The sequence below is a fragment of the Garra rufa genome, chromosome 4, assembly GCF_049309525.1.
Source record: "Garra rufa chromosome 4, GarRuf1.0, whole genome shotgun sequence".
Classification (NCBI taxonomy): Eukaryota; Metazoa; Chordata; class Actinopteri; order Cypriniformes; family Cyprinidae; genus Garra; species Garra rufa.
Window position 1 is genome coordinate 57,851,459 of NC_133364.1, and position 19,385 is coordinate 57,870,843.

Genomic DNA, 19,385 nt, shown 5'->3' on the forward strand with positions numbered 1-19,385 from the left:
GTGGAGCGAGTTTAATGTTCTAAAATAACAACCGGGGGAAAAATAAAATTCTCACATTTCACTTGTCAAACACTATACTTACAAGACAACAGCACCGTATTAAAAGGACATGTTTAAACTTAAAGTGGCTTATACGGAGCCCCAGGGGAAAAATTTAAAGCGTGCACACAATAGTATAATTTGCTTCCTCCTTTTACTTAATCGTGTGCACAACATAGGCCTAACTCGTTCCCTTGTATTAAGTAAATTGAGTGCAGGATCTAATAATTGGTTCGTTCATTTGATGAAACTAAATTACTGTTTCTGTTCATACGTTTCTCTGTATCATTACAGTTCAGCGTTTTCTTTAGGCTACTCAAAAATAAAAAAATGAAGAGTCTTGATTTAATTATTACATTCAGAAATAGCTAATGCAGTCTAAAATACCCGTAATAAACCCCCCACATCAAATTATCCACAACGTTATCCTTCACAAAGACTATAACAGCACAGTCAGGCACAGGTCACGCTAAATAGACTATTTAAATTAAGAATGGTAACCTTTATATTTTTCTTTAAATGTATTTTATTTTGATAATGAACAAGCTTCAATGTTAAGATAGCAAAAATGTGTGCGCACTAGATTTTTCCATACAATTTATCGTTCGTTCTCAAAATTGAAAGTGATCAAGACACACAGTATTACTAGAAAGTAGGGCTGTCACGGTTAAGGAATTTCCCTTGCGGTAATTTTGAGTGGCTCAGTAGCGCGGTATGCGGTATTACTGCCATATAATTGTGTGTAGGCTGTTACAATGTAAGGTCATATTCAGAAATCAATAAACTGAAACTAAATCGTGTTAATATATATGAAGTGAAGTAAACAGTACTTACATAGAAACCTAGCTAGTAAGAAATGCAAATTTTGAAGAAAAATGTCAGACATACTTAGAGGCTTTGCATCTGAAATCTTCGTGTATATACAGCAGTTAGCGCGCACCCTCGAGTCTGACTGGACAAGAGACTTTCTGTCAGTATTTCACCTGCGTGTTTTAGGCGAGCTGTCAGTCAGTGCAGTTTCATTTTTACGCCACTAGAGGGAGGCAAGAGACTATCTTTGAGTAAGTCTTTAAACCGTTCATTCAACTATACGTTCAAAACGCTTATTTATTCAAAGAGAGACGTAATGAAACACGATGTTAAAATCATTTTAACTTTAATCGCCACTTTTAAAGGCTCAGCTGACCAGCAGAGCACCGATGTTAAGACAGAGATTTCACTTTCCTTGGACATGACAAGCTAGTTTCACATACATACCTGACTCGATCTGAAAGACAGACGCAGGTAATCGCACAAGCTCAGTCGATCTCTCTCTCATTTGCTGTCTGTTTATGCATGTTAAGTGCATATCTACTGAGTCTCATAATAAACACATTATGTTATCATTACTAACTTATTACTAATTTAATATTCAGCGCACAGGCATTAAGTGAGAAGGGCAAATCCTTAGGAAAAAAGAAAACAGACAAATATCGCGGTTGGTGCGGTTGTTGCACGTCAATAGCGTGGTATTGCGATATTGCGGTTATCGCGACAGCCCTACTGGAAAGACTGTCCAGTTTAGCTCTTCTAAGTATTGATAATGCCCGCGTTCGCAACATCAAAAAATCTGCAGTCAAAGTCTTTGGACAACAAAATGCTCGCAATATAAATATGGACTAAATATTTATTCTTGCAGGGATTTCAGTCTGATCGAAAATCAATGAAATACGCACATTATATGCTATGCTATAGCCTATGCTATTAATAATAACATCAAATGCAATGATAATTCACCACATTCATTACTGATACATCAGTTATATAAATGGGAGAGACGGACTGCACAGTAAATTTTCATGCATGACATCACTGCTGGTGGGAGGGGCCCCATCTCGTTCTTTGCAGGGGGGTGGGGGGGCTCTAAGATATGCGCTACGCCACTGATTTTATTTTAAAAAAAGTAGGTATCATTTTGATTTCAGCTTGTACTTAATTAAACTTATTTTAATGAATCATATGCAGTAATAAACATGTAAACTAGAGCTGCATGACTGCACTGCACTTATGTTTTTATTTTTTTGCTGCACTTCTTCTTAAGACTCATATCCAGATCAGCCTGCATCAGTTAACGGTGTTGCATCCTACTAAAAGTAGCCAAATTCTATTAAGTTTTGAGGCCATATTTAAAATTTAAAAAGTTTATTTCAATTATCCAGTGCTACATCCAAACCAGAAGTAGCCCTCATCTGTTTTATGAAATATGGAGCCCAGAAACATGTTAATACACCTGCGCCACATTTGCTGAAACATATGAGGACCACATTTGGTTTACACCCTGATTAGTCTTTGTTGATTGTGCCACATTTTTGCCAAAGGTGGCCCACATCCGGATGCTATCTGGGAATGTTGTCTCTTGTTCTGGCATTGCATTGACAGCAGATTGTTGACAAAAATCAATGGCCATTTATTGTGGTAGCATTTTGTTAATTATTTTATGGAAAACCAGTTACCTCAGTATCTCCAGCTGACAGTTTGGACTCTTCAGTCCTTCAGAAAGAAGCTTCACTCCAGAATCCTGCAGGTCATTGTTAGTCAGGTCCAGATCTCTCAGGGGGCAGTTTGAGGACTGTAGAGCTGAAGACAAACTCTCACAGGACTGAGCAGTGAGTTTACATCCACACAGTCTGTGATGAGAACAAAACAAACAGCCATAATAATGTCAATTTATCAGAATTTATCAGGTTATATAGTTTATAGGGGTGTGACGAGTAGGGCTGGACAAGAATATTCGATTATTCGAATATTCATTCGGTGGGTTGGCAACTTGGCATTCGAATTTAAATTTTGAGATTCGAATATTCTGGGTTTTTTTTCATACACCTTGCATCTCCCGCGAAAGGTTCTCATTCGTGCTTAAATATGAATGAAGAAGATCAGACTGCTGCACCACTAACACAGAAACAGAAAAAAAAAAAAAAAAGAGAGAAATTGAGTAATATTTGAGAGACACTATAAAGTACAGTCGGGCTCATGCACTTGAATGGTTGAAGCAAAACTAGGGCTGTGACTGTCGTAATGACAACCGCGCCTCTGCATTTAAATGCACACAGTAGCCTAAAGCTGACCGCAAAGCCCCAGCAAAAATAATTACCCTGAATGTGTCGGGGAAAAGTAAGGAGATATTTGAATTATTTTTTAATAAAGTAGTATTTCACACAAAGATGCAGTTGACGATCCTGATGCCATTTGCTCCTTTAATATGGACACGGCTTTAATACCTAAATGCATATGAATTAGGCCTATAGCTAATGGAAGAGTTTTGTTTTCGATTTGAATTATTTAAATTATTTTTTTACAGTTTCGGATGATATATTAGTCTTACCTTTATGAGAAAAAATGAAGTTTCACATAGTGCTGGTGCTTTCATGTTCTGCAAAGCGTGCTTATATCTATGGGTTTAAATTGAAATCGTGATGACTTGGTCGTTACATTAAAAAACAAAAAGTTTAACAAACAAAAAGTGTTCCAAATATATTTCTAAATTAACTTTATAACCTAAATAAACGAAAATAAATGTAATCTCTTTGCTATTAATACCAGCAGCTGTGCAATGGTGAAGAGAAAGAGAAAACAGACCGGTTCCAGTCAGACTCGGGCCAGTAATTCTGATGAGCTGTCGGAGAAGGTTTTAGTAATGATTGCAACGAATGTTTGTTTAAGAGCCGATTTAACATTCTTATTTAGGCTAGATTAATATTTAAATGTATTATTTATTTGATTTATGTTAGCGTTTTACAGGCTGATTGTTCACTGACTGAAGTGCTTAAATAAACACGCACGTTTGTTAAAAATGTTTAGGCCTCATTTATTTTGGGTTGCAAAATAATATACATAGGCTATGTATTTTATATAGGCTTATACACACAAAGGTTATATATAATGTATAAATGGACGATATAAACGATACAAATTATTGCACTATTGGATAATGCATGTTTGATGACGCAATCTACACGCAAAATTTAGAGCAACGAGCTGCAGCCGCCAGCCAGGTGTGTTCAAGATGCACTACACTAGCAGCCGCTCGCAGTCAGGGGAGGAGTAAAGAGACGGCCGTCAAGTCGGACACTTATAGAGGATGAAACTGTACTTCAAACATACACAAAAAAAGGAATAAAGAATAAAAAGAAATGAAACTAAATAAGATAAATAAATAAAAGAAAAAAGTTACCCTATCATTTATTCTATAGGCTTCAATTGTTTTGCTTTTTTTTTAATCATATCAAGTATGTGAGTTACTTTAATGTAATGCAATATGACGTTTATTATTTGTATCTTGGTTTTGTAGTTAGCTATAGGACATTTGTTCAATTTTTATAAGCAGTTTATTCAGTGTAGTGAAGCCTCTCACAACATCCATTAAAAAACGGCCTCTGGTTGTCCTTTTTTTTTTTTTTTTTACTTTAACTCTTATATAATAAGAATATATATTTACCATATCGCCTAATCTTCATTTTCATCATTATTGTTTTGTTTGAATATCAGATATTCGATATAAAAATTGATTACATACAGGAAGTTTTTTAAGAAAAAACACGCAGCACACGTCGTGATTGTCGTCACATAATCTGACCAATGAGAATAAAGTGTGTCGTCTTCAAGGCTTTCGCAGCCGATTTTAAGCAACTGTAGCACCTGACCTCTGCGACTGCTCTCGTTTTGCTCTCACAGTACTTTGATGGCACACGTGATCGAAAGGCGGCTGCAGCGCCGATCAAAGTCGGACAAATGATCTTACCAGAATGCATTGTTTTGTAAGGCGGCAGCCGATTTCTGGCGGCGCCGCCGCATGAAGTCAAACGCACCTATTATCTTGAATAAACATGGCTGAAAGTGACAGCGAAACAGAGGAGCTTGTGAAAAAGACTGGTGCAACCAGTACCGCCGCAACCTATACACAGAGTACGCAGTCTGAGTAGGGCACCAACTCCCGGTGGAGTTTATATATTATAGTAATACATTAATATTAATAATATACATACACAAATAAACAAAAATATAATAATAAAAGTAAGGGATAATCAACGGTTTGCTGTGCGTTAAAGGAGTTTAAACAAAGCGGAGGGTGATTGCCTCCGCGAAGTGCATTTTAAATCATTTAACGCACGGCAAGCCGTTGATTTTCCCGCTTATTCCATGGTTATAGACAAATTAAAACTAGGGTTGATATTTGCAGCGCAAAATTTGACTGAATGGATAAAAAAGATTTTCGTCAGTTATGACACGCAGCTCTAGCATTCTGTCCGCTTCAAATCAGACTCAGAGATTAAATAGTCCGGTAAAATCACATTTATTTGAATGAAAAATAGCATTTGTTTCAGTAGATTATCGATCGACCAAGAGAGAGTGTGAAGGCAAGAGAGATGACAGTTGTGTGTGTGCGTAACGTTACCTGCCTGCCTGCTGTGTCTCTCTCTACAAACAACAATTCATTCAAAAACAGCAGCTTTACCACCCCGTTGCTGATGAATATTCAATATGTGCTTTATTGGCATGACAATTATTACAGTGTATTGCCAAAGCAGAGTGTTTACAGTGTGTGTGTGTGTGTGTGTGTGTGTGTATGTGTACCTGGTATTCATCACGTTGTGGGGACCAAATGTCCCCACAAGGATAGGAATACCAGTAGATTTTGACCTTGTGGGGACATTTCTCAGGTCCCCATGAGGAAACAGGCTTATAAATCATGCACAATGAGTTTTTTTGAGGAAGTAAAAGTGTGCACAATCTCCTGTGAGGGCTAGGTTTAGGTGTAGGGTAGGTGTAGGGCGATAGAAAGTACGGTTTGTACAGTATAAAAACCATTACGCCTATGGAATGTCCCCATAAAACATGTAAACCCAACATGTGTGTGTGTGTGTGTGTGTGTGTGTGTGTGTGTGTGTGTGTGTATGTGGCGGTTGGGCGGGCTCTCCCTCTCTCTCTCTCTCTCTCTCTCTCTCTCTCTCTGTCTCTCTCTCTCTGTGCTTTAGCGTGCATCAATTAAAGCAGCGCATTAATATAGAACGGTGATTAAACTGACTTGGAACTACCTGTGCATTAAACGGTTTTACTGCACACCTGCCAGCCAATCAGAATCCAGTATCCAGACATTCCATGGAATAAATGTATATACTGCATTTTACGTTGAACGCAGGCTTGTAAGCACACGTAGTGACGCTCAGCATCTGCGCCACCACGCGCCCTCACCTTTTATGTTTTATGAGCCGAGGACATGCTAACATTGTTACTGCTGCTGCCGCTGCTAGATAGAGAACTGTTTGTTCATTTCATAGTTAATTTTGCAAATGATTCGATAGAATTGAAACACTGGTTTCGATTCCCATCCCTACCCAAGATGAAACCCCGTGCATCACTTTCAGGTACTTTCATAATCCAGTGAAACTTCATATTATTCTGTCGACATTAATAATTTGTTTTAACTTTGCTAGTCATGCTAAAATAATGGTAAAATCATGCTAGCGACTTGCTAGTCGTGCTAAAATCATGCTAGCGACTTGCTTGTCGTGCTAAAATCATGCTAGCGACTTGCTAGTCATGCTAAAATCATGCTAGCGACTTGTTAGTCATGGAAAAATCATGCTAGCGACTTGCTAGTCATGCTAAAATAATGCTAAAATCATGCTAGCGACTTGTTAGTCATGCTAAAATCATGCTAGCGACTTGCTGGTCGTGCTAAAATCATGCTAGCAACTTGCTAGTCATGCTAAAATCATGCTAGCGACTTGCTAGTCATGCTAAAATCATGCTAGCAACTTGTTAATCATGTTAAAATCATGCTAGCGACTTGCTAGTCATGCTAAAAATAATGCTAGCGACTTGCTAGTCTTGCTTAAATAATGCTAGCGACTTGCTAGTCTTGATAAAATCATGCTAGCGACTTGCTAGTCATGCTAGAATCATGTTAGCAACTTTGCTAGTCATGCTAAAATAATGCTAAAATCATGCTAGCGACTTGCTAGTCGTGCTAAAATCATGCTAGCGACTTGCTAGTCGTGCTAAAATCATGCTAGCGACTTGCTAGTCATGCTAAAAATCATGTTAGCGACTTGCTAGTCTTGCTTAAATAATGCTAGCGACTTGCTAGTCTTGCTAAAATCATGCTAGCGACTTGCTAGTCATGCTAATATCATGCTAGCGACTTGCTAGTCTTGATAAAATCATGCTAGCGACTTTGCTAGTCATGCTAAAATAATGCTAAAATCATGCTAGCGACTTGCTAGTCATGCTAAAATCATGCTAGCGACTTGTTAGTCATGAAAAAATCATGCTAGCGACTTACTAGTCATGCTAAAAATCATGTTAGCGACTTGCTAGTCTTGCTAAAATCATGCTAGCGACTTGCTAGTCATGCTAATATCATGCTAGCAACTTGTTAGTCATGGTAAAATCATGCTAGCGACTTGCTAGTCATGCTAAAAATCATGTTAGCGACTTGCTAGTCTTGCTTAAATAATGCTAGCGACTTGCTAGTCTTGATAAAATCATGTTAGCGACTTTGCTAGTCATGCTAAAATAATGCTAAAATCATGCTAGCGACTTGCTAGTCGTGCTAAAATCATGCTAGCGACTTGTTAGTCGTGCTAAAATCATGCTAGCGACTTGCTAGTCATGCTAAAAATCATGTTAGCGACTTGCTAGTCTTGCTTAAATAATGCTAGAGACTTGCTAGTCATGCTAGAATCATGCTAGCGACTTGCTAGTCATGCTAAAAATCATGTTACCGACTTGCTAGTCTTGCTTAAATAATGCTAGAGACTTGCTAGTCATGCTAATATCATGTTAGGGACTTGCTAGTCATGCTAAAATAATGGTAAAATCATGCTAACGACTTGCTAGTCGTGCTAAAATCATGCTAGCGACTTGCTTGTCGTGCTAAAATCATGCTAGCGACTTGCTAGTCATGCTAAAATCATGCTAGCGACTTGTTAGTCATGGAAAAATCATGCTAGCGACTTGCTAGTCATGCTAAAAATCATGTTAGCGACTTGCTAGTCTTGCTTAAATAATGCTAGAGACTTGCTAGTCTTGCTAAAATCATGCTAGCGACTTGCTAGTCATGCTAATATCATGTTAGGGACTTGCTAGTCATGCTAGAATCATGCTAGCGACTTTGCTAGTCATGCTAAAATCATGCTAGCAACTTGCTGGTCGTGCTAAAATCATGCTAGCAACTTGCTAGTCATGCTAAAATCATGCTAGCGACTTGCTAGTCATGCTAAAATCATGCTAGCCACTTGTTAGTCATGGTAAAATCATGCTAGCGACTTGCTAGTCATGCTAAAAATCATGTTAGCGACTTGCTAGTCTTGCTTAAATAATGCTAGCGACTTGCTAGTCTTGATAAAATCATGCTAGCGACTTGCTAGTCATGCTAGAATCATGTTAGCGACTTTTCTAGTCATGCTAAAATAATGCTAAAATCATGCTAGCGACTTGCTAGTCGTGCTAAAATCATGCTAGCGACTTGCTAGTCGTGCTAAAATCATGCTAGCGACTTGCTAGTCATGCTAAAAATCATGTTAGCGACTTGCTAGTCTTGCTTAAATAATGCTAGCGACTTGCTAGTCTTGCTAAAATCATGCTAGCGACTTTCTAGTCATGCTAATATCATGCTAGCGACTTGCTAGTCTTTATAAAATCATGCTAGCGACTTTGCTAGTCATGCTAAAATAATGCTAAAATCATGCTAGCGACTTGCTAGTCGTGCTAAAATCATGCTAGCGACTTGCTAGTCGTGCTAAAATCATGCTAGCGACTTGTTAGTCATGCTAAAAATCATGTTAACGACTTGCAAGTCTTGCTTAAATAATGCTAGCAACCGCATAGCAACCACATAGCAACACCTTAGCAACCACCCTGGGTACCTTAGCAACAGCTAAGAAATAGATATTATATTACATGCATACATGTAATATTTAATGTGTTTAATGTAAAAAGTAAACACAATTTCATGGCGGTCATAAATTAAATTTATTACTATGATATACAGTGAACTTTTCATATCAGCAGATACTATTCCACACAAAATATCCCCATAAAAGTACCACTAGAAATATCTGATGAAAAAAAAAAAATTCTGAAGCAATATTTTCATCAGTGCTCTATTAGCTTTTACATCTTAAATCTGCATATTTGATTTACCTTTATAAAGGCCTTTTTTTTTACTTCTGAAATGTATGCATTACCTTTGAAATTTATTTTATGAATTTATCAATAAATTCAAAATGGCTGTTAGCAGTGAGATTACATAATTTACACTGCAAAATTAAAAGTGAGATTAATGTTTTAAATACATTTATTGATTTATAAATATGTACATTAGAAATGTTGGGTGTGGAGGCATACTTTTAAACACACTAAATTACCAGCAGGTGGCGGTAAGTCACTTCATGAGAGAGTTATTTCAACTGATTCGATCAAAACGCTGAATCATAGCAAAATGTTGCTAGGAGAATGCTTCTGCTAATGTTGCATATTGTCTAATATGTAAGTAACTACTTGACTAACTAATTTTTTATTGAGCTAAAATTATTGTAACATTTGTAATTGTGAGAATATTCAGCAAAAAGCTCACTTGGTATATTACTGAACTATATCATGTTATAAATAAACTATACATTTGAAATTTTTACCTCAGTGTGTTTCTTTAGAGTGCTGTTACATTCATTTGTTTTAAAGTATGTCACAATTAGACCAGAAATACACTATCCATTATCAATTTCTGTTTACGTTGAATGTATTAAAATAGGAATCTTTCTTGCCTTTCGATGCTTCGCTGGTTGTTTTTGTCACTTCAGTTTTAATCAGGCGGTTTGTTCGGTCGGGCAGGTAAAAAAAAAAAAAAACATTTTAAAAGTATTTCGAAGGCTGGCGGTCAGCTAGCTCGACCTATATTTCTTATTATTATTGATAACATTATATACAGAAAAAGGTCGTTTGACCTGTATTCTGCTACTGCGATTCTGAAGACGCAGTAACTTCCACAGAGGGAGAAAAAAAATCTAGTTGTTAGCAACTGGCCTTAGCCAAGCCCTATATTCAGTTTTTTCAAGCTAAGTATCGCTAAACTTGCACTTCCCCATAGCTAAAAAGTTAAATCCATTTGACTTCTGCGGTACAATCCGAGAGAGACTCGCGCCAATAACAGAAAGCTGATTGGCTATTGCATGCTGGTCTCATTTGTAGTTTAAATTCAGCAAATTATATTTGGAATAGTGAAATAAAGAACTACAACACCACGGAAACAACAAAAAGAGAATTTAAATGAGCATTAGAGGTAGCGTTACATGGACATCGGAAAAATAAGACCTGTGTAAAATTATTTAAGACCTAGAACAGCGAATTTAAGACTTTTTATGGCCTAAAATTTTGATTTTTAAATTTTAGACTTTTTAAGACTTTTTAAGACCCCGCGGAAACCCTGAAACTAAATAAAAAGAAAGGAGTCAGAGTCTCAATTAAGAGTTTTTTTTTTCACTTTTAGAATCATCTGAATGAATGATTCAATGATAAATACTTTTTTAAATGTGCAGTTGTGGCCACCTCCTGGAGGAAGAGGTTAAGTGTTATAATACATACATGTTAAGATACTTTAGTTTTGATCGCTACTGTAGACAATAAGTGTTTATATCCAAACTATAAACTTTTATCCCAGTACTTGTTACGTAAATGTCTGTAACAGAAATAATGATGATTATGTGGTCAAACAGACTGTTTGTGTTGCTCTTTCTGGATCAGCAGCAGCATGAATGCAGATCTGAATGTCTTTAACACCTGTTTCTCATGGTAAGCGTCAGTGGAGCGTCTGAAACAGTCGTAATAGACACAGCTGAATCATTGCCATTCAGGAATAAGATTGCTTGGGTGTTTAAATAGAGATTTCGATCTATAAATGATTAATCGTGCAGCTCTAATTAAACTCTATAAGGATATCATCACGTTTTCATGAGACTAGTCAGATCTCATGAGGCCTCATCACATCCCTAATAGTTTATAATCTGGAGTTCATGTTTGTACCGAATAACACTTTATAATAAGAATATAAGAACAAACCACTTTCAAATCATTTCAAAACTATTATAGTTCATTAACAGTTTATAAACTGTAGTTAATACATTAATAGGCTGTATGCAAATAGTGAGTTCATTATTCACTGACACCATAATTAACGTGTTTAACTCATATGTAAAAGTTAGGTAATGTTTTGTTTACACTTATTAACCACAGATCAGATTAGGTCACAAAAAATCTGAAAATGTCTTAAATTAAGTGCTTTAAACCAGGATTTATGGGACATTAATTTTCAGTGTTCCTTAAAATGTTAACAAATACATGAAGCACACATACACACATTGGGTTTCCATGTTTTATGAGGACCTACCATAGAATAATGTTTAAATTAAACTGTATATCCTGTCTCCACTAAACCTAACTCTAACTTTTAACTGTTTTTGGGCCTACTATTTATACGATTTTAATAAAATATTATAAATATATGATAACTAGATTACTGGTATCAAGACAAGTGATTATAATGGAAAATACCCCTAATTACAAGAATTAAAGTGTGAAACACTGTTAAATATGCTATATGATGATTCACCTGCTGCAGCCTTGAATTCATGTTTGCAATGTTGAACTGCCTTTAGCCTTCCTTCACTCTTTCTGTTTTTTTTTTTTTTTTTTTTGTGTTGTTTTTGTTTCCAAGTGTGAAAACAACAGCAAATTTTGCGTTATAGTAGATCTGATGGGGAACAATATTTGTGTTCAAATCAGTGGATCTTTAACGGAGCGGTAAAGGAGCGCTGTGAGCTGGTGATGGGGGTTGGAGAGAGGGACACCTCAGTCGATGAGGACAGAGGGACAGTGGCTCTAGCTGTAAGAGATATTATTATACTGCACTTATGTTTTTTTTTTGTTTGTTTGTTTTTTGCTGCACTTCTTCTTAAGACTCAAATCCAGATCAGCCTGCATCAGTTAACTGTGTTGTATCCTACTAAAAGTAGCCAAATTCTATTAAGTTTTTAGGCCATATTTACAATTTAAAAAGTATATTTCTATTATCCAGTGCTAGATCCAAACCAGAAGTAGCCCTCATCTGTTTTATGATATATGGGGCCCAGAAACATGTTAATATACCTGGGCCACATTTGCTGAAACATAGGTGGCCCACATCCGGATGCTATCTGGGAATGTTGTCTCTTGTTCTGGCATTGCATTGACAGCAGATTGTTGACAAAAATCAATGGCCATTTATTGTGGTAGCATTTTGTTAATTATTTGATGGAAAACCAGTTACCTCAGTATCTCCAGCTGACAGTTTGGACTCTTCAGTCCTTCAGAAAGAAGCTTCACTCCAGAATCCTGCAGGTCATTGTTAGTCAGGTCCAGATCTCTCAGGGGGCAGTTTGAGGACTGTAGAGCTGAAGACAAACTCTCACAGGACTGAGCAGTGACTTTACATCCACACAGTCTGTGAAGAGAACAAAACAAACAGCATTATTAAATGTCAATTTATCAGATAGATTATGTAGTTTATAGGGGTGTGACGAGACACGAGACTGGGTTCACGAACAGCCCGTAACAACATTTGTAAACTTTTTTTAAAGAAATCCTTAATGAAATATATAGGAAAAACAGTATTCTATTCAACAGAAAAACACAAAATGCAAAAAAAAAAAAAAAAAAAAAAAAAAATGTAGGTATCATTTTGATATCAGCTTGTACTTTATGAAATTAAACTTTTATATAAATTAATTGTATGCACTAATAAACATGTAAACTAAAGCTACATGATTCTGGATAAATTGAACGTTTTTTTTTTTATTGGAGATCAATTTTCTCATTATTCTGAAGAAAAAAATTAATTAGACAAATTCTAAACAAAATAACGTAATTTACTAGTGGTTCTGACTAAATGTTCATTGCTTAAGTTTAAAAAAAAAAAAAAAAAATACAGTACTGTGCAAAAGTTTTAGGCCACTAGGATTGTCTCCGTTTGTTGTGTTTCTTCATGTGATTCCAGACAGACTGGATGAGGATGAGGTCAGATCTCTGTGTGGAGCACTGGCTGTTGTCAGACTCCTTGTGCAAACTAAAATCTCTCTGGATTTGTACAATTAATGGCAAAATAAATGTTTGGAAATACAAATTGATATTTCCTACAGACACACTACAGCAAAAGATAGAAATAATCGACTTAAAACCTTTTTTGTTTTGGTGAAAATCCTAGTGGCCTAAAACTTTTGCACAGTACTGTATATTCAAACTAATAAAAAAGGAGTCAGAGTCTCAATTAATAGAGTTTTTTCAATATTAGAATCATCTGAATGAATGATTCAATGATAAATACTTTTTTAGACGTACAGTTGTGGCCACCTTCTGGAGGAAGGAGGTAAGTGTTATAATACATACGTGTTAAGATACTTTAGTTTTGATCGCTACTGTAGACAATGAGTGTTTACACCCATTTATTTATTTTTTGCTACACTGTACAAATATTAAAAAATGCCATTAAAAGCATGTTTCAAAATTAAATTGCTAATTAAGTAGCCTTCTTAAGACTCATATCCAGATCAGCCTGCATCAGTTAACTGTGTTGTATCCTACTAAATGTAGACAAATACTATTAAAATTTTTTAGGCCTTATTTACAAATTAAAAAGTATATTTCAATTATTCAGTGCTACATCCAAACCAGAAGTAGCCCTCATCTGTTTTATGATATATGGGGCCCAGAAACATGTTAATATACCTGGGCCACATTTGCTGAAACATATGTGGACCACATTTGGTTTATACTAGGGTTGTGACAATGAGGAAATTTCCTCACCGGTTAATCGACATGTGACTAGGCATGGGCCGGTATAAGATTCTGACGGTATGATAACCTTGGATAAAAATATCACGGTTTCACGGTATTGTAATTACTGCTCTACAATGTTATATTTAAATGTCTGGGTAAAAATTATTATTATTTTTTTTTTTTTTTTGTTGAACACAGTATATTTTATTTTAGGAAACATATTGAACATTTTGTAACATAGAACATCAGGCAAAATAATTAAAATAAATAATTATATCTTCTTAATTAAATTTAATTTCAGTCAGTTGTGTGAGCCTAAGCCTGCAGCTCAACAATAATCAACAAAATGAAATGTTCAAAAACAAATCCTTCTAAATGGAAAAAATGCAATCACTAATCAAAGCAAAAATATGACCATTAGTGACAGCTCCAAAAATAAACAAATACTCAAAGACACGTGAGAGCCATCGAGGTTTTTTTTTTTTATGGCATGATTTTGAAAAGATGTTAAAGGTGCACTGTGTAATAATTAAGATGATTTCTAGACAGAGGTGCAATAACTGTGTTTTCAGGGGTGCTTAAAGACCTTAATGAACCATTATGTCTTTATTAACTTAGAATTATCAGCTTGCGAAAGAAAAAACACTGACACAATAATGAACAGGTAACAGTAATATTCACAATAACATAGTTTTGTTGAATGATTAAGTAAATATAATTCCTTAAATTACATTTTAAAAGAAATCTCACTATTCGTTGCTGTCAAAAAAAGGTGAGATTTTAATCCTGTATGGGCTTCCGTAGTTCTGTAAAGGGAGGGGTGAGCGGTGGACTGTTGCAATTCACCACTTCGCCACTAGATGCCGCAAAAACCTACACACTGCACCTTTAACGTGGCAGAAGGATTAAAAGCAAAGACGTGATTTCACTTTAACTTAATTGTTGTACTAATGTTCAATCACAGAAACGTAAGGTTAGTACATATAGTCTGCTATTCCCCGCTCTGTGTTGTGGGGGTTCACCTCCTGCTTCGTCCATCCTGAACTTATATCACTGCTGAGTGTCACTGACTGTGGATCAAGAGCTCAATCACAGACACACGTCTGCAGCACTAACCGCTGGGAGAGGGGCTGCATTGTTTTCGCTGCAGGTACACACACACAACCCAGTAGAGAGTCCTGCGCTTTCACTTTGACGACACAGAAAAGGCACATATCGTAGGAACGGTATAACATTTTTTGTTTGCGGTTTTGAAACCGTGGCTTTTTCAAACCGCGGTAAACCTTGAAACCGGTTATCATCCCATGCCTACATGTGACAACACCGGTAATACCGGTATCACCATGGGGGTGTGGGTTTCCTATTTTTTTTCTGCATTTAAACAGCTTATAAATGCGTGCGTATTATACTTTCACTTTTGCGGGAATTGGCAATTCGGCGTCAATTGTTTGAATGGACCACAACGGAAAAAAAAAAAAAAACTTTGAACCCAAAATATTGCCAAGCAGGCGCTTTTGCATTGCGTTTTGACTAGGGGTGTGAACCAGTGATGCGCGGGTTGATCCGAAATGAGCGGGTGCCCGCGGTTACGAGTCATCCAAAAATATTTTTAATGATATTCGGGTTGCGGTCGGTCGGGTCGTTTGAAATAAAGATGCCAATTAAACCTTTGTGATTTATGTAGTACTAGACACACTTTTCAATGAAATACATAGACCTACACTTTATTGGCTGAATAATATTTACCTTTTGAATGTTGAGTGTTATTAACTGTTGAATAAATGCTGACGCGGGACAAAATCCCCGATTTCCAACACGTTGAACTGATCAATGCCATTGTACCATTTTAATAATCTACTTCTAAACGCATATAGCTCAGTAATGTCAGCTTTATGTATTTTCTTAGAGGGAGTGTGATTTTTGTTGGGAGAGCGAGAGACGCACACTTCGATTAGACTGATAAACACATGCATCATCTTATTGTTAAGAAATGGTATTCCTAATAAATGTCTCGAATATTTTGATTATGTCCAATGCTTCTCTTTCTTTTTGGAATTATTAGACACATTTCACTATGTCTTTTCAAATGCCTAGGTCTGTTTAATTTCCTTAATTATAAAATTAAGCACTGTTTTTTAACGTTTATTCAAGCAATAAATTATCTCATGTATATGCTTGTTTAAAACCAGGGATTAAAAACGAATTCCAGGTAAAAACAGGATTTTTTCTTTACATTTCCAGAGAGCGAAACGAACGAAATTAAGCATTACTTAATAAATTCAAGGCACTATAATTTCCTATTACTATTATAGCTATACAATTAATAATAATAATCATAATATAGGCCTATATATATATATATATATATATATATATATATATATATATATAAAATTATTATTATTATTTTGTCATATTCGTGATTCCTGATTTTATAGACCATTTCAAGCGCTATTCGGCGGCTTAAGGAAGTGACGTCGTTGGTCCCAGGACGATTCCGGTTAGTGATCCAGCGCATTCAAAACAATGGCGAGAAGCGCTTTATGAACAGTGGGATTGCGGTCATATATATACAAACATCTTGCTTAAATGTCTAAATTAAAATTAGATCCTTGTCGTTCGGTGGTTGTGTGCTCCCTCTGGGGCGGTACTAACATTCTGAGACGTGTTTAACGGTAGATTTCCGCGAAACGTACCCGTGTTGCGGCAGTGAAGGAGAAGGCTGGATAACAACAAGCAACTCTAGGATATACAGCGCACATTTCGATTCAGGCAAGTAAATATAGTTTTTAATTAATCAGTTTATTTGTATATCTTTACCTTAACTCTTCAAGTATGATGCCGTATAATTTAAAGTAGCATTTTGTCATTGTTTACATATGCATCTAGCTTTCGTGTGTAACGTTAATGAAAAAAGGCAAGTTTTTTATTTCTGTTTTATTGCTAAGTGTTATGTGGGTTAAATTCATATTAGTCGTCTAGTTATTTTGTCAGTTGACAAATGCAGTGAGTAACATGAAAGTACGTGAATGTCGTATTGTGTAACGTTAACAGTTAACGGCAGTAGTTTACAAAACGTAATGTTTATGGTAAAAATTATTTTCCATCACATAAGCTTTGGTAATGTTAATTCCAAGATGTACTGACGCATTAAGCAATAATAGCATTATTTTTTTTTATATTGTGCATTATATTAAATAATTGTTTTCTACTTTTATCCTTATATAATGTAAACAAAATGTATACAGGTGATTTCTAATATCATTTGTTTCTTAGTCTAGGAAGCATTTTGATGTAAGCAGTTGTAAATATGCAGCAGGGTCACTAAATCTGACAATACTGTGTAATACTGAAATTTGTTAGCTCCCTGTAATTCCCATAGAATTGGTTAAATGTTATACACATTTTCATAATGATGGCTAATATCCTTTGTTTTGTTTTCTAGAAAGTATTCTAAACTGATGTAAACAGTTGCAGAAATACAGAAGGGTCACCAAATCTGAGAAGGCAGTGTAAGGAGAGCCATCATCTGTAGACACCCAAGGACAGCTGATCATCCTGCAGTGACAAACCACATCTGACCATATCAACACCCAGATGTGATTGAGAACTTGAGTGTAGTATTCAGTAATTTAGTGTAGTACTTAAAGCGACTGATGACCAGGCCGGATACAGACTGCTGCTTTTGTCATTTGTTCCAGCTTTGTACTCCATTTCAGTTCAAATGTTGTTTCAGTTGTTGAAGCATTTTATGTTCATACAAATATTTACATATCAATACATGTGCTGGAAATAAAAACAGTTGAAAGTGAGAGAATGCTTTTTGTTTATATACAGTACTGGTCAAAAGTTTGGACAAAGTATTTTTTTTATGTTTTTGAAGTAAGTATTTTATGTTTATTAACATGATTAATTATTTAAATGATTTCTATCATCAAAATATGTTGTGCAAAGCTGAATTAGCATCAGCCTTTACATTACACCAGTATTCATTTTCACATGAATGAATATATATATAAATAAAATTATAAAATTTGTGTGGGTGTGAACAGTAAATACGTGCATAAAACATAAATGAATGCTTTATGTGTGTTTGTGTGTGCATTTATTAATCTGCAGATATACAGGTTTATGTAAAACATGTTAGCCAGCATTGAATTGCGACGATCTTGTTTATTTGTGATCACATGATTACTCGGAGCATTCATACCCTCCACTTGCACTGTTCCACAGCAACAAACCAACGTTGAACACATGTTGAAATGAATTCAACACGTAATAATAGCATCAAGCGCTTAGTTTTAATAGCATACATTTAGCGTTGTTTGGAATGATATGTATTGTGAAAAGTAATGTACTAATGAAAACAAATATTTAAACAGAAATACAGACTGACCACGCAATGCAAGTAAATTAATCACGAACAACCTCCGGATATCTTGGGAACAAAACATGAAGTAAGTTGCACTGCTTGCTTCAGACTGATGACATCCATTGTACGAATAAATGTTCACAATATTTCCGTTCATGTGATATGCTTTTAGCAATCTCCCGTCTACACGCACGCAGCATCGATTAGTTAATGAGCAGCTTTTTTACCTTAACTAGCTTTTTCGCTAGATTTTAAAAGAATGTGTTCGTATTGACAGATCGGAGAAATAGCGCTACCGGAAATGTTTCAGGACCGGACATGCGCAGTAACGTTCCAACGCGCTTGTTATTGTTTACATCCTTGAAATGGTCTATAGAACTTCGTTTTGAAGTGCATTCGTTCTGTTTGTATAAGAAAAGTCGTTATAACCTAGCCTATTAAGTTGATTTAATATTCTTAATAATTTTTAGAAAAATAAAAGTTAAGAAAAAAGGAATTAGCTTTAGTCTCTAATATTTAGGGCTATAGGCTAATAACTTTTATTGCACTGTAGATCGAAATAAAATAATTAATGAACATATTTATCATTGGAGAATCACTGACATAATTTAGAGTGGCCTACTTCGAAAATGAAACTATTTAAATCTGTATAAAGGAATATTTTTAAACGTTTATTCAAGCAATAATATATAAATTATCTCATGTATATGCTTGTTTAAAACCAGGGTTTAAAAACGAATTCCGAATAAAAACTATTTTTTTTCTTTACATTTCCAGAGAGCGAAACGAATGAAATTAAGCTTTAGGCCCTACTTAATAAATTCAAGGCACTATAATTTCTTTATTCATTTGATACAACTATTATAGCTATACAATATATATATATATATATATATATATATATATATATATATATATATATATATATATATATATATATATTAGGGGTGTGCAAAGCAGCCGGTATTTGTATCTGTATTTGTATTTGTTGAGGGGGGAAAAGTATTTGTATTTGTATTCGAGTAAAATTCAAAATAAGTGTAAAAATCCAGTTTTTTTTTGTGCGCTTAACTTTTAATTTACGTTATAGTGTAAGTATTTTGTAATTATATCCATTATAATAATT

At 35.4% G+C, this 19,385-nt stretch overlaps 2 protein-coding genes across 2 annotated transcripts in view; both read right to left on the minus strand.

The window, feature by feature from the left end:
* Positions 1 to 19,385, minus strand: part of LOC141333051 (protein NLRC3-like) — a 355,331-nt gene that overhangs the window by 207,886 nt on the left and 128,060 nt on the right. The gene's annotated exons all lie outside the window — the stretch shown is intronic.
* LOC141333389 (uncharacterized) overlaps positions 1 to 19,385 on the minus strand; it is a 54,627-nt gene that overhangs the window by 24,794 nt on the left and 10,448 nt on the right. The window contains exon 5 of the mRNA XM_073838369.1: positions 2,532 to 2,705. Coding sequence (XP_073694470.1) covers positions 2,532 to 2,705 — 174 coding nt within the window. The remainder of the gene's footprint in view (positions 1 to 2,531; positions 2,706 to 19,385) is intronic.